General features: G+C 42.9%; 1 protein-coding gene and 1 long non-coding RNA gene across 3 annotated transcripts in view; one reads left to right on the top strand and one right to left on the bottom strand.

Annotated features, from left to right (window-relative positions):
* The window catches only part of LOC137612717 (uncharacterized), a 44,104-nt gene extending 39,019 nt beyond the window's left edge, over positions 1-5,085 (top strand). Inside the window, exons 3-6 of one of the 2 annotated variants that reach the window (XR_011038867.1) lie at positions 3,456-3,553; positions 3,646-3,700; positions 4,056-4,138; positions 4,829-5,085. This is a non-coding gene — a long non-coding RNA (uncharacterized lncRNA). Of the gene's footprint in view, positions 1-3,455; positions 3,554-3,645; positions 3,701-4,055 lie in introns of both variants that reach the window. The other variant, XR_011038866.1, reaches the window with a different exon arrangement.
* The window catches only part of LOC137612711 (copine-9-like), a 116,895-nt gene that overhangs the window by 31,337 nt on the left and 72,076 nt on the right, over positions 1-13,482 (bottom strand). Inside the window, exons 16-17 of the mRNA XM_068341381.1 lie at positions 10,700-10,881; positions 4,236-4,363 (exon numbers count right to left, since the gene is read on the bottom strand). Coding sequence (XP_068197482.1) covers positions 4,236-4,363; positions 10,700-10,881 — 310 coding nt within the window. The remainder of the gene's footprint in view (positions 1-4,235; positions 4,364-10,699; positions 10,882-13,482) is intronic.

Raw genomic sequence — 13,482 nt, 5'->3', positions numbered from 1 at the left:
TCTGTACTTCTCTATCAACATCCTCAAAGCAAATACTGCATCTGTAGTACTCTTTTTTGGCATGAAACCATACTGCTGCTCACAAATGTTCACTTCTGCCCTTAGTCTAGCTTCAAGTACTCTTTCCCATAACTTCATTGTATGGCTCATCAGTTTTATTCCTCTGTAGTTGCCACAACTCTGCACATCTCCCTTGTTCTTAAAAATGGGCACCAGCACACTTCTCCATTCCTCAGGCATCTTCTCACTATCTAAGATCCTGTTGAACAACCCAGTCAGAAATTCTACTGCCACCTCTCCTAGACATTCCAAACCTCTACAGGTATATCATCAGGACCAACTGCCTTTCCACTCTTCATCCTCTTCAGTGCCCTAACTTCATCCTGACTAATCTTTGCTACATCCTGGTCCACAACAGTCACCTCTTACAGTCTTTGTTCTCTTATTTTCCTCGTTCATCAACTCTTCAAAGTACTCTTTCCATCTTCCCATCACACTACTGGCACCTGTCAATAGGCTTCCGTCCCTATCCTTAATCACCCTAACCTGCTGCACGTCCTTCCCATCTCTGTCTCTCTGTCTCGCCAACCGGTATAGATCAGTCTCCACCACCTTACTGTCCAACCTAGCATACAAGTCATCATAAGCCCCTTGTTTGGCCTTTGCTACCTCTACCTTCACCTTACACCGCATTTCGCTATATTCCTGTCTACACTCCCCAGTCCTCTCAGTGTCCCACTTCTTCTCAGCTAACCTCTTTCTCTGTATACACTCCTGTACCTCCTCATTCCACTGCCATGTCTCCTTATCTACTTTCCTTCCAGATGACACACCAAGTACTCTCTCACCTGTCTCCCTGATCACATTAGATGTAGTTATCCAGTTATCTGGAAGCACCTCCTGACCAACAAGAACCTGTCTTAAATCCCCCCCAAAAATCATGCAACACTCTTCCTTTTTCAGCTTCCACCATATCGTCCTCTGCTCTGTCTTTGTCCTTTTCATCTTCCTCACCACCAGAGTCATACTACATACCACCATCCTATGCTGTTTGGCTGAACTCTCACCTACCACTAGTTTGCAGTAACTGATCTCCTTCAGATTACACCGTCTACAGATGTAATGTACCTGTGTGCTCCTACCTCCACTCTTACTAGGTCATCCTATGTTCCTGTCTCTTCTGGAAGAAAGTATTCACTATAGCCATTTCCATGCTTTTTGCAATGTCAACCACCATCTGTCCTTCTGCATTCCTCTCCTGGATACCAAACTTGCCCATTACCTCCTCATCACTTCTGTTTCCTGCACCAACATGTCCATTGAAGTCTGCACCAATGACAACTCTCTCACCTCTAGGTATGCTCTGCATCACTTCGTCAAAGTCCAAAAATAAAGTCTCCTTCTCCTCCAGCTTACGTCCGACCTGTGGAGCATACCCACTAACAACATTGAACGTCACACCTTCTATTTCTAGCTTTAGACTCATCACTCTATCTGACTCTATCTCTTTTTACCTCCAAGACATTTCTAACAAACTCCTCCTTCAAGATATCTCCCACTCCATTTCTCTTCCTATCTGCACCATGATAGAACAACTCGAACCCTGCTCCTACACTTCTAACCTTGCTACCTTTCCACCTGGTCTGGACACAGTATGTCTACTTTCCTCCTCTGCATCATGTCAACCAATTGTCTCCTATACAACATTGCTTTAATTCTCTTTGAGCTTAAACATTTTCTGCTCAAACCCACAGACACACTAACGGGACATTGCTTCAAACTGTTGATGATAAAAATGCAGAAGTTGCTCATGGGTCAATTAAAACACAGATGTATTTTGTTTATGTCTGTCCTACACTGATGTTTCTCTCTGTGTTTTTCTTTCACTGCTTTCCTTTCTGTTCTCCTACGTTGTGATTGCCTTGATCAGTTTCATCTGCTTCTTTCTGTCTTCCCTTTCTGATCCATTTAGTCTGCCTGTGCACTGCTCATTCCTCGCCACATCATTTTCACACCTTCCATCAGACATCAAGCATGCCCTTGTGTTTTTTTTTAAATTCATTTATTTTAGCATTGTTTCTCTGACCTTGCTTGTTGTTTGACCTAAACAATTTTTGCTTTCTCTCTCTGAATGATGTTTTATTACTTTGCCACAATTTGACTGTGTTACATCCGTAGCTCATCTGTTCGTATTGTATATCCCTCTGCAACCCTGCCTCTGAGCTGCTGGCCCTGCTCTGGGATGCTCCGCCCTCCGTCGTCAGTGCCAGGTGTGGTGTCTCTGGGACTCCTGGCCAACCCATCTCCTGATTCGTGTGCCGTCTCCTTGATTAGCCCAAGCCCTGCCTCGTCACCGGAAATGGACAGCTTAAAAGCTCTGCAATGCCATTCAAGCAGTGCGACTGTCTGACTGTGGCAGCACGCCTTTGAGAGCTTTTCGAACTGTGACCTTGTGATTCTGAGTTTGGATTTTGGATTGTTGTACACCCTCGTAAAAGTGCTGGTTGTGTTTTGTGTTCCATTTTGTATAATTTTGTTAGTGAAGTTTGACATTTTGAATCTCTTAAAGAGTCCTAAGTTTGGTGCATTTTTGTTATCGTTGAACAGTGCCATTTGGCCTTCCTTTGTTAATTAAAAGAGCAACCTTGGTCAAACACTTGTACTTTGTGAGAATTTGAAAATAAATGTTTTACGTTTCCCCTTTTTATATCCTAGTTATATTATTTCCCCAGTCCTCTAGCTGGGTCTTAACAGACTGTTACCTTCTTTAACCTTTAACCGATGTAGTCATTTGATTTTGTATTTTGATCATTAAATCAACGATAATGAGATTTTCCTTCAGGGTATGCATGTATTTTGCATCATTGTGGTCTGGGAAAAAATACACAAAAAAAATTCTCAGAAATTAACTTTTTAAGCTAATTATATAATATAAAACAATGACAACTTTTTGTGCCTTTGATGTCAAGTCTATATGTTTTATGTTGCGTCTGGGACAATAGACAATGGGACTATTTCACAAAGAAGGTTTAGTGGAAAATCTGGGTAAGTTAACCCTGAAATCAGGGAAACCAGGGTTTTCGGTTTCACAAAGGGAGGTAACTTAACCCAGAGTTAGAGCAATAACCCTGACCAGTTTCATGAAGCGAGGTAAACTGAACCACTGGGTTTGTTACCCCAGTAACAGACTCTCTGAAGCTAACCTGGTCGGGAGCAAATTTTTTTTCCACAAAACCAGGGTTTCTTCTGACTCCGCCCCCTTTCACCACTGCTCGCACGGCTTCATTTCCTGGTTCTGTCGGACAGAGTGTTTTACCGACGTAAGGTGTTATAAATAACTCCATATTTTAGAGGTATTTTAAAAGCAAACATGGCATGTCTGTTTGACGAGGATCACGTTTGTGAAGGTTCACCATTAATTCACAGAGAATTAAATGTTTTTTCATCGCTTTCAGATGTCCCATCTTATCCAGACAGTTCTCTTCCTGCTCCATCACACATATCCATGACCTGATCCATCCTCACATATGCAGCAGCGATGTATAGTACTCCAGTCAGTTTTATTTTTTTCTTTGCAAACAGTAGTTTTTCTATACAATGTGGGAGATGCTCAGTGTGCCTCACTGTTTTTATATTTCCCTGGAGATAAACCCCATCAATATCATCAAGGAGGAGCTCCACAGGATTGCAGGTGAATGAAGTAGGTGAATTTGAAATAATATTCTCTTAATGACATAGTGCTGCAACCTCAGAATTGGATTAGTAACTTTAATTTATTTTAGGATTTCCTGATGTAATTGTCTGCATAGATGGTACCCATATTCCCATCAAGGTACATGTAGACTGAACACTGTTTCAACATGTTAAGGACTGCATTACTGCTAAACTAACATCTGTCCAGATCATGTGTGAAGCTGCAGACTACATTTCTGATTTGGATGTATGGTCTGACCTGAGCAACGGACTCTAATGTGGTCAATAACCTAAAGATTTGCACAATAATTCACTTGTCTTCATTGTTTAATCCGCTCTAATGAATCCACTATACATTACAGGAGAGAGCCTACGTCACATCAGGATGATTCCTGCTAACCAGGACAGTAGAGCAGTGACAGACACCATCACAACCTCTAATCTGGTGAGAACAACCTCTTGTTCCTCACGTTACTGCTCTGAATGACCACTTCAATATTAGACAGTCTATGTTTGTTGACTTCTAACAAACACAAACTTACTTTGCCACTTTGTTGATGACTGGAGCAAAATTGGTGGGTCCATAGAGCTGCACTTTCCTCAGGCTCTGGAAATAAGCCTCAAGGACACCCTCAATGCCAACACAGTTTGGATTCTCATTGTCACCAGTCTGCATCAAATAGCACATTCAAAAAAAAACAACAACAAAAAAACATTGGTATGTGTCCTGTTTACAAGCAGCATCATTAACTGGGTTTTACAAAAAAAAAAAAAAAAAAAAAAAAGGAATCAATTTGTAAATTAACTGTTCTCTCACAAGTACTTTTGACTGGGGAGCTACTAGGAGTGATTCTATGGTATTTATGCTACTGGCTTTGTCAGACACCCAAGAGAGAGCTAATTAATTGATTGGTCAATTCAAAGATGACTGCAGTATTTTCCTATAAGGCATACTGGACTATAAGGCGCACCTTCAATGAATAGCTTATTTTAAACTTTTTCCATAAATAAGGCACACTAGATTATTACACAATAAATGAGAGTTGTGCATAATGTAAAAAACAAAGCATACAGTAAAGAATAAAAATGATGGTCATTTACCTTTTAACTGCTGTCCACATTGTTTTTTGCCCAGTTTGGTTGATGCGGTCTGCCTCACAATGCTGAACAACAGAGTGAATTCCAGTCTTCCTTTTGAACTTCTCCAACCACCCACACGATGCATCATACTCCTTAAACTTCCTTTTGTTTTAATAACGTGGCAATTGTAGATGCATTTTGGCCATATTCTTTGGCGAGATCAACCAAACGCATCCCTTTTTCATGCTTTTCTATCATCTCTTGCTTTGTTTGTATGGACAAAAAAAACTCTTCGTCTTTTCTTTTCCTCTTTTCTCCTTAGTTGATGACCACCTCACTTTTGCAAACTTCCTGTTATAATGCACTAATTCTTATATTGTATTTCTCTTTGTTTCTTGGTGTTTAATGTTTTTGAGTGTTTCGTATTTTTGAAATTTCATCTGATGAAAATTTGTAAAATGTTCTAAATGTTCTAAATGTTCTAAATGTTCTACATGTTAAATGTGATTGAAGTTTGTTTGGAAAAGATGTTTTGAGGCACTTAAATGCTTTCATCTAATGTAAAACTGCAAAATGTTTGAATGAGATTAAAGTGTTTTTGCAAAAATCAAAAAAAATCTTTTCTCCATCACTTTCTTGGGGTCCATAGCGAATACTCTAAAAGCTAATATATTTTCGGAAATCTATCAGAACACCTCATGGGTCGAGGGCCGAATGAGGTGGACGTTGCCTAGACACCTATCTAGCTACAAACAGAGGTCCCTCTTAGCCAATGGGATGCCAGGAAGATGCAAGGTAATAGCCAATGCAGAGCAGCTACTGTATTAGAATGTTGCGTTCAGGAACCTTAGGGAGCTGCGAGTAGCAGCCCATACTGTATTTTGACCTTTCGTAACTCTAAATTTCTTTCGTAACTAGACACAATATTTTCCTGTTGAGGTGTTTTGTAACTAGGAAATTTTGTATGTCATTCTGCCCTCAATCCGTGAGGTGTTCTGATAGTTTTGCTAGTTGTGGGCCGTTAGGGCCTGCAAGGCCTTCTCTGCTGGCCAAAAAATATCTGAATCACAGACTGATGTTTATTATATTTTGTCCATGAATACTTATTAAATAATTCCAAATTGTCTGTCCGCTTCCTTTCATTGCTTTTCCCGTGGTTGCGCTGCTTCCAGAAGTGTGTTTTCATATTCAAGCATTTAACCAATCACATTTCAGCCATTACTTGTTGCCAGGTCAGAAATCTACCTGAACGTCTTCACAATCCAGTTCAGAGGGCGCGCAGCATAAAATAAGTGTCTGTACAGCTGTTGCTTTAACCAATCAGATTTAAAGTTGGCACCCCCAACGCCTTCTAGAAAACGTTAGCAACGTCAGTGTTTTCACACCCTCTGATTGGATCTGTAGCGAGCTGCACAAGCAAATATATCGTGTTGATTTAATAGTGGTTTTGTCAACCCACAATGGCTGAAGGAGGGAAGAAATGGATTTGGTTGCAGATTTACTTTCAAAACCATTTGTAAGACATACTTTTCAAGAAAAGCTGGACATCTTTAATAAAGGTGTGGCAACTCCGAAGCTAGCAAACCTGTTACAACCGGGAAAAGGATTTGTCCACCACTTTTAGTGGCAGTACACATCCAGATTGATCAATAGAGTATTTGAGAAGACAGATGTTCTAAAGGAACTGTTTGATCACATCCTGGAGCATCATGACTACTACGAAGACGAGTCTGTGCACGGTGCTGATGAATTTAAAGCACATCTGGATGATTTTGAGTTTTGTTTTTTACTTCACACACTTAATGGCATTTTTTTGACGCCCTCCTTTCAATACTACAGGACAAAAAACTGGATGTACAGTTTTGTCTGGCAAGGATAAAGGAGTTTTGTGACACAGTTGAACGACAGAGGAGCCGATACGAGGAAATCTACTCGGCCACTGAACGCAGCGCAGCCGCTCCGAGCGTACGGAGAGGTCAAGCGCAAGATCCACGTGCACCTCCTCCGCAACTCCACGGCAGGGTTCTGGACAATATTACGTATATGCTAGACACAGACCAGATTTCACGACCACGAAAAACTGACGTTTGTCTCCCTCCTTGACTCGCAGAAGTTTCGGGAATACCAGAAAACTTTCCCACATGCAGCCTTCTCCAGTTTAAGGCAGAGCCACGGAACACTTTTCAATCTGCCTCGGCTGAGAACAGAACTGACTGTAATGTATGCAATGGATGATTTTGCAGGAAAATCTCCCCTGATCTCCTTGACTCCTTCAGCAGAAAAATATGAGTGTGAGCATGGGGCAGCTGTACACGTTTGTGTGTTTGGCGGGGACCATCCCCGTGTCCACTGCTTCTGTCGAACGGACATTTTCAGCCCTAAATCAAATAAAAACTTATGCCATACGACAGGGCAGGCTCGACTCAGCATTAGCTTTAATGGTGATAGAAAAGGACTCCTTGATGGAACTGAAACGCACGGATAATCTGTACGACAGAGTAATTGAAATCTTGAAGAAAGAAAGGAGGATGGATTTGGTGCACAAATAAAAATGATTTTTGGTGAGTAAAATGTTGTTATATTCCTAAATAATATTGATATTTTATGAGGTTATTTTTGATGCTTTTTATGTGTGTCGCAGCTGTAGCTGCAGTAAAAGTTTTGTGGCCAAAAAATAGTTATTGAGGGTTGGGTTGATTCAGACGGAGCACTATTGAAGGCCTAGGTGTGAAATGCACGGCCCCCACTGAGTTTTGTGCAAATACATTAACTTTTAGAGTACAGTGATACCTCTACTTACGAATGTCTCTACTTACGAAATTTTCTACTTAGGAAATTTCTCAGCAGGAAAATATTACCTCTACTTACGAAAGAAATTTTGACTTACGTAATGTAAAAACACAGCATCAGCTGATACTTGAATACTTGACATTTAAGGAGTTTAAGTGGTTGGAGAAGTTCAGCAGGAGGACTGGAATTCATTCTGTTGTTCGGCATCATGAGATAGGCATGCATGAACCAAAGAGGGCAAAAAACAATGGGGACAGGTGTTAAAAGGTAAATGACTGTCATTATTATTCTTTATTCTTGTTTTTTACGTTATGCGCGACTCTCATTTATTGTGTAATAATTTAATTGTAAACATGTATTTGTTACATGTTTTGATGCATTTTTATGCTTTATAAAACATTTATGTCGGAATTTTTGTGGGCTTGGAACGGATTAGGGCACATGGAAAATGTGTCTCTACTTATGTAATTTTCTACTGACGTAATTTCTTCCAGAACCAATTAATTTCGTAAGTAGAGGTACCACTGTAATAAAAAAATGTCCCTCTCACCCTTTTAGGGTGGTATCTGTGTGTCATCCTCAAGCTCTGGTGTACAGCCTCAAGGTGCTGGACTTGGGATAAAACCCTCCATGCATGGTGAGGAGCTTTCTAGCCTTGATATCTGTGCCTTTTATCTCCTCCTTTGGCCAGCTTATGATCCCATCGGGGTATCTGATGACTGGCAGTGCATACGTGTTGATGGCTCGGACCTTTTTCTTACCATTTAGCTGACTTCTCAGGACTTCCCTTACTCTCTGGAGGTATTTGGCTGTGGTTGACTTCCTCACCATACATGGAGGGTTTCACCCCAAGTCCAGCACCCTGAGGCTGTACACTAAGCGGAAAGAGGGAGGCCAAGGACTAGTGACCGTCTGGGCCACTGTCCAGGATGAAACATCAAAAATACAAGAGTACATCAGGAAGATGGCCCGAACAGATGAACTGCTCCGTGAATGCCTTAGACAGCAGAAAACTGAGGAGAAAAAGGAGGAGACAACATGGAGGGACAAGCCCCTATATGTACCACCGTCACATAGAGGAAGTGGCTGATATCAAGAAGACCTACCAATGGCTGGATAAAGCTGGACTGACAGACAGCACAGAGGCACTGATCATAGCAGCCCCAGAACAGGCCCTAAGTACAAGAGCATTCATTCATTCATCTTCAAACCCGCTCAATCCACAAACGCAGGTCGCGGGGGAGCCGGCGCCTATCCCGGCAGTCTCAGGGCGTGAGGCGGGGGACACTCCGGGCACGACGCCAGTGCACCGCGGAGCCACATAGAAACCAACAATCAGTCACACACACACACTCACTCCTACGGACAATTTGGGACCGGCCAATCAACCTGAAGCGCATGCTTTTGGGAGGAAGCCGGAGAACCCGGAGAAAACCCACGCAGACACGGGGAGAGCATGCGAACTCCGCACAGAGCGGGACTCGAACCCGGGTCCGCCGTGTTGTGAGGCGGCAGCGCTAACCACTGTGCCACCGTGCCGCAAGTACAAGAGCAATAGAGGCTAATATCTACCACAGTAGATCTGACCCAAGGTGAAGGCTATGTAAAGAAGCCCTAGAGACGGTCCAGCATGTGGTAGCAGGGTGTAAGATGCTCACCAGCTCAGCATACATGGAAAGGCACAACCAAGTAGCCGTGATAGTGTACAGGAACATCTGTACCCAGTATGGACTAGAAGTACCCAAATCCCAATGGGACATACCACCGAAGGTGGTTGAGAATGACAAGGCTAAGATCCTGTGGGACTTCAGCTTCCAGACCGACAAACAGCTGCTGGCTAACAAACCGGACATTGTGGTGATGGACAAAGAGCAGAAGAGAGCAGTGGTGATAGATGTGGCGATTCCAGCTGACGCCCACATAAGGAAGAAGGAACACGAAAAGATTGAGAGGTATCAAGGGTTGAAAGAACAGCTGGAACATACAGTATGTGGAAGATCAAGTTTAACGTGGTCCCCGTGGTAGTAAGAGCACTTGGGGCAGTGACCCCCAAACTGGAAGAGTAGCTCCAGCAGATTCCTGGAACAACGTCTGAAGCCTCAATCCAGAAGAGTGCAGTCCTAGGAACAGCTAAGATACTGCGCAGAACCCTCAGACTCCCAGGCCTCTGGAGGACCCGAGCTTGAGGATGACACACAGATACCACCCTACAAGGGTGAGAGGGATATACAGTATGTGTGTGTGTGTGTGTGTGTGTGTGTGTGTGTGTGTGTGTGTGTGTGTGTGTGTGTGTGTGTGTGTGTGTGTGTGTGTGTGTGTGTGTATATGTGATTTATATTTGTGGAAGTATTTGGAGTTGAACAAAAGTAATTGTCCTATAGGGATTTTTTTTTTTGTCTGCATGTGTTCTCATAGTATAACCCCATAAAAGGGGGTCAACTTTCTATGAGATCAATGATTGTTTTAGTCTTGCAGCAACATCTTTTATAGATATTAATGCATGCATGTGAACATCACCAGTCTGCTCTGGGATGTAAGTTGTCAGTCTTTATTAGAATTTCCTATTGTGAGTCAGGAAGGGAAGTGCTGCACCTCTGTGAGCTAAGGGGGGAAGCAAAAGGAGACAAGGAGAGAAAACACTAACAAGGTAGTGGATAGATAAGCAGTGCTGTTGGAGTGAAAAGGGTTGGAGCTGTTGTATTATATCTTAGAACTGATACCTTAATACCAATGTTATAAAACACAAGATTAGTGGACGTCCTGACCGTATAGAATAGGCCCAAGAGGAAAACAGTGCAGAAGGAAGATAGAGGGCATGACATTGTTATGTGTGAAGAGAGACTCATCACGTTTTGACGAGACCAAATGGTTCTCAATAATTGGACTCAACAGAAGATGGTAAGCCCTCAACCAACATGCATGTATGATGTAAACCAATGCCCGGGGAGGCTACTAGAACCCTCAGGTTCAGAAAAAAAGGGAGATGTTACCTGTTGGAAGGCTGATGAGCCAACTTCTCAGATAGCGTGACCAGTTGCTGTCACATTGACAACTCCTGGTCAAAGTCACACCCTGCTGCAGGGGAACTGTGTGTGTTTGTGTTGTGTGTGAGATTTCTGATGGTTGTGCATTTTACCAGTGTGAAGGCATGGGAGATTTTGCCATCAGGGGGCAGCTTAGCTCCAAAACCATATGCAGGAAAGAGCTTGTTGCTGTCGTAGTCCTGGATAATCTCACCCACTGCTTTCAGGGCCATGGCATATGCATTGATTTGGTAGGGACTCATATAGTGGAGGGAGGTGGGCTGGGAGGGGTTACCTTAAAGGAAAAACCAAACCACAAACCAAAAAAACAACAACAATGGAATGATAAGTCCTTTCTGTTTTCAGTTTGAAAAGAAGAAAATCTATTCCTGCCAAGGTTCCCAAAAGTAACAATTAGCATCTACACCTTTCATTGCATCAGAAAGTAATTTCTGTAATGTAGTATAATAAGAATATCAGCTTTTAAAGTCAAATTTTATACTTGCAAATCAGCCAATTATCTTAATGTACGAAGAATATGTAGAGTACTAAATCTTCACTGGCTTTAAAGGGAATGAAAGACTGATTTGATTACCTATAATAGATTTATGCTCCAATCACTGACTGACAATGCGTTTTTCCTAATCCCATTTAGTTTCCGACCACACCCCAGAATCACCTTGTCGCCACAGCGAATCAGTTGCCTCCATCTAACTCAGTCTTCTGCATCCTCTTTTCTCACACCAACTACCTTCATGTCCTCTTTCACTCCATCTATAAACCTCACCTTCGGTCTTCCTCTAGGCCTCCTGCGTGGCAGTACAAAACTCAGCATCCTTCTACCAATATATTCACTATCTCTCCTCTGGAAAAGTCCAAACCATCTCAGTCTGGCCTCTCTTACTTTACCTCCAAACCCTCTAATATTGTGCTGTCCCTCTGATGTACTAATTCTTAATCCTATCCTATCCTATCCTATCCTATCACTCCTATAGAGAACCCCAGCATCTTCATCTCTGCTACCTCCAGCTCTGTCTCCTGTCTTTTCCTCAGTGACACTGTCTCTAGACCAAACAGCATCTCTGGTCTCACCAGCTTCGACACCTTTCCTTTCATTTCAGCTGAAACTCTTCTATCACACCTGACACTTTTCTCCACCTGTTCCACCCTGCCTGAACACGCGTCTTCACCTTTTTCCACACTCTCCATTGGTCTGGACTGTTGACCCTAAGTACTTAAAATCCTCCACCTTCTTGATCTCTTCTCCCTGTAACCTCACTCTTCCACTTGTGTCCCTCTCATCCACACACATATACTCACACACATGTGTCTTACTGTGGCTAACGTTCATCCGTCTCCTTTCCAGGACGAACCTCCATCTCTCTAGCTTCTCCTCCACCTGTTCCCTGCTCTCACTACAGATCATAATGTCATCTGCAAACATCACATTCCATTGAGATTCTTGTCTGACCTCATCTGTCAGCCTGTCCATCACCATAGTGAACAAGAAGGGGCTCAGAGCTGATCCCTGATGCAGTCCCACCTCCACCTTGAATTCCTCTGTGACACCCACAGCACACCTCACCACTGTCTTACAGTCCTCATAGATGTCCTGCCTTCTCTAACATACTGTTGTGCTACTCCAGACTTCCTCATACAATACAACAATTTTTTTCTGGGCACCCTGTCATTAGCTTTATCCAGATCTACAAAAACACAATGCAGCTCTCTCTGGCCTTCTCTGTACTTCTCTATCAATTTGCTACAATTAAATACTGCATCTGCAGTACTTTTTTTTTGGCATGAAACCATACTGTTGCTCACAAATGCTCACTTCTACTCTTTCCCATAACGTCATGGTATGGCTCATCAGCTTTGTTCCTCTGTAGTTGCCACAACTCTGAACATCTTCCTTATTCTTGAAAATGGTCACCAGTACACTTGTCCTCCATTCCTCAGGCATCTTCTCACTATCTAAAATCCTGTTGAACATCCCAGTCAGACACCATACCTCTACAGGTATGTCATCAGGCCGAGTGCTTTTCCGCTCTTCATCCTCTTAAATGCCCTCCTCACTTCATCCTGACAAATCTTTGCTACTTCCTGGTCCACAGCAGTCACCTCTTCTAGTCTTTGTTCTCCCTCATTTTCCTTGTTCTTCAATTCTTCAAAGTACTCTTTCCATCTTCCCATCACACTATTGGCACCTGTCAGTACACTTCCATCCCTATCCTTAATCACCCTAACCTGCTGCACGTCCTTCCCATCTCTGTCTCTCTGTCTTGCCAACCTGGATAGATAAGTCTCCCCCTCCTTACTGTCCAAACTAGCATACAAGTCATCATAAGCCTCTCTACCTTCACCTTACACTGCATCTCCCTGTACTCCTGTCTACTCTCCTCAGTCCTCTCAGTGTCCCACTTCTTCTTAGCTAACCTCTTTCTCTGTATACACTCCTGTACCTCCTCATTCCACCACCAAGTCTCATAATACTTTCCTTCCAGATGACACATTAAGTACTCTCCTACCTGTCTCCCTCATCACATTGGCTGTAGTTGTCCAGTCATCTGGAAGCACCACCTGACCACCCAGAGCCTGGGTGGTCAGAGCCTTCCTAAAAGTCATGCAGCACTTTTCCTTTTTCAGCTTCCACCATGTCATCCTCTGTTCTGCCTTTGCCCTCCTCATATTCCTCACCAGCAGTCATCCTACACACCACCATACTATGCCGTTTGGCTACACTCTCCTACCACTACTTTGCAGTAACTGATCTCCTTCAGATTACACCGTCAAAATAAGCTGTAGTCTACTTATGTGCTCCTACCTCCACTCTCATAGGTCACCCTATGTTCCTGCCTCTTCTGGAAGAAAGTATTCACTATAGCCATTTCCATCC

The sequence above is a fragment of the Antennarius striatus genome, chromosome 2 (assembly GCF_040054535.1).
Source record: "Antennarius striatus isolate MH-2024 chromosome 2, ASM4005453v1, whole genome shotgun sequence".
Taxonomy (NCBI): domain Eukaryota; kingdom Metazoa; phylum Chordata; class Actinopteri; order Lophiiformes; family Antennariidae; genus Antennarius; species Antennarius striatus.
Note: the sequence above shows the minus strand (reverse complement) of the source record. Positions and strands in the feature narration are given on the sequence as shown.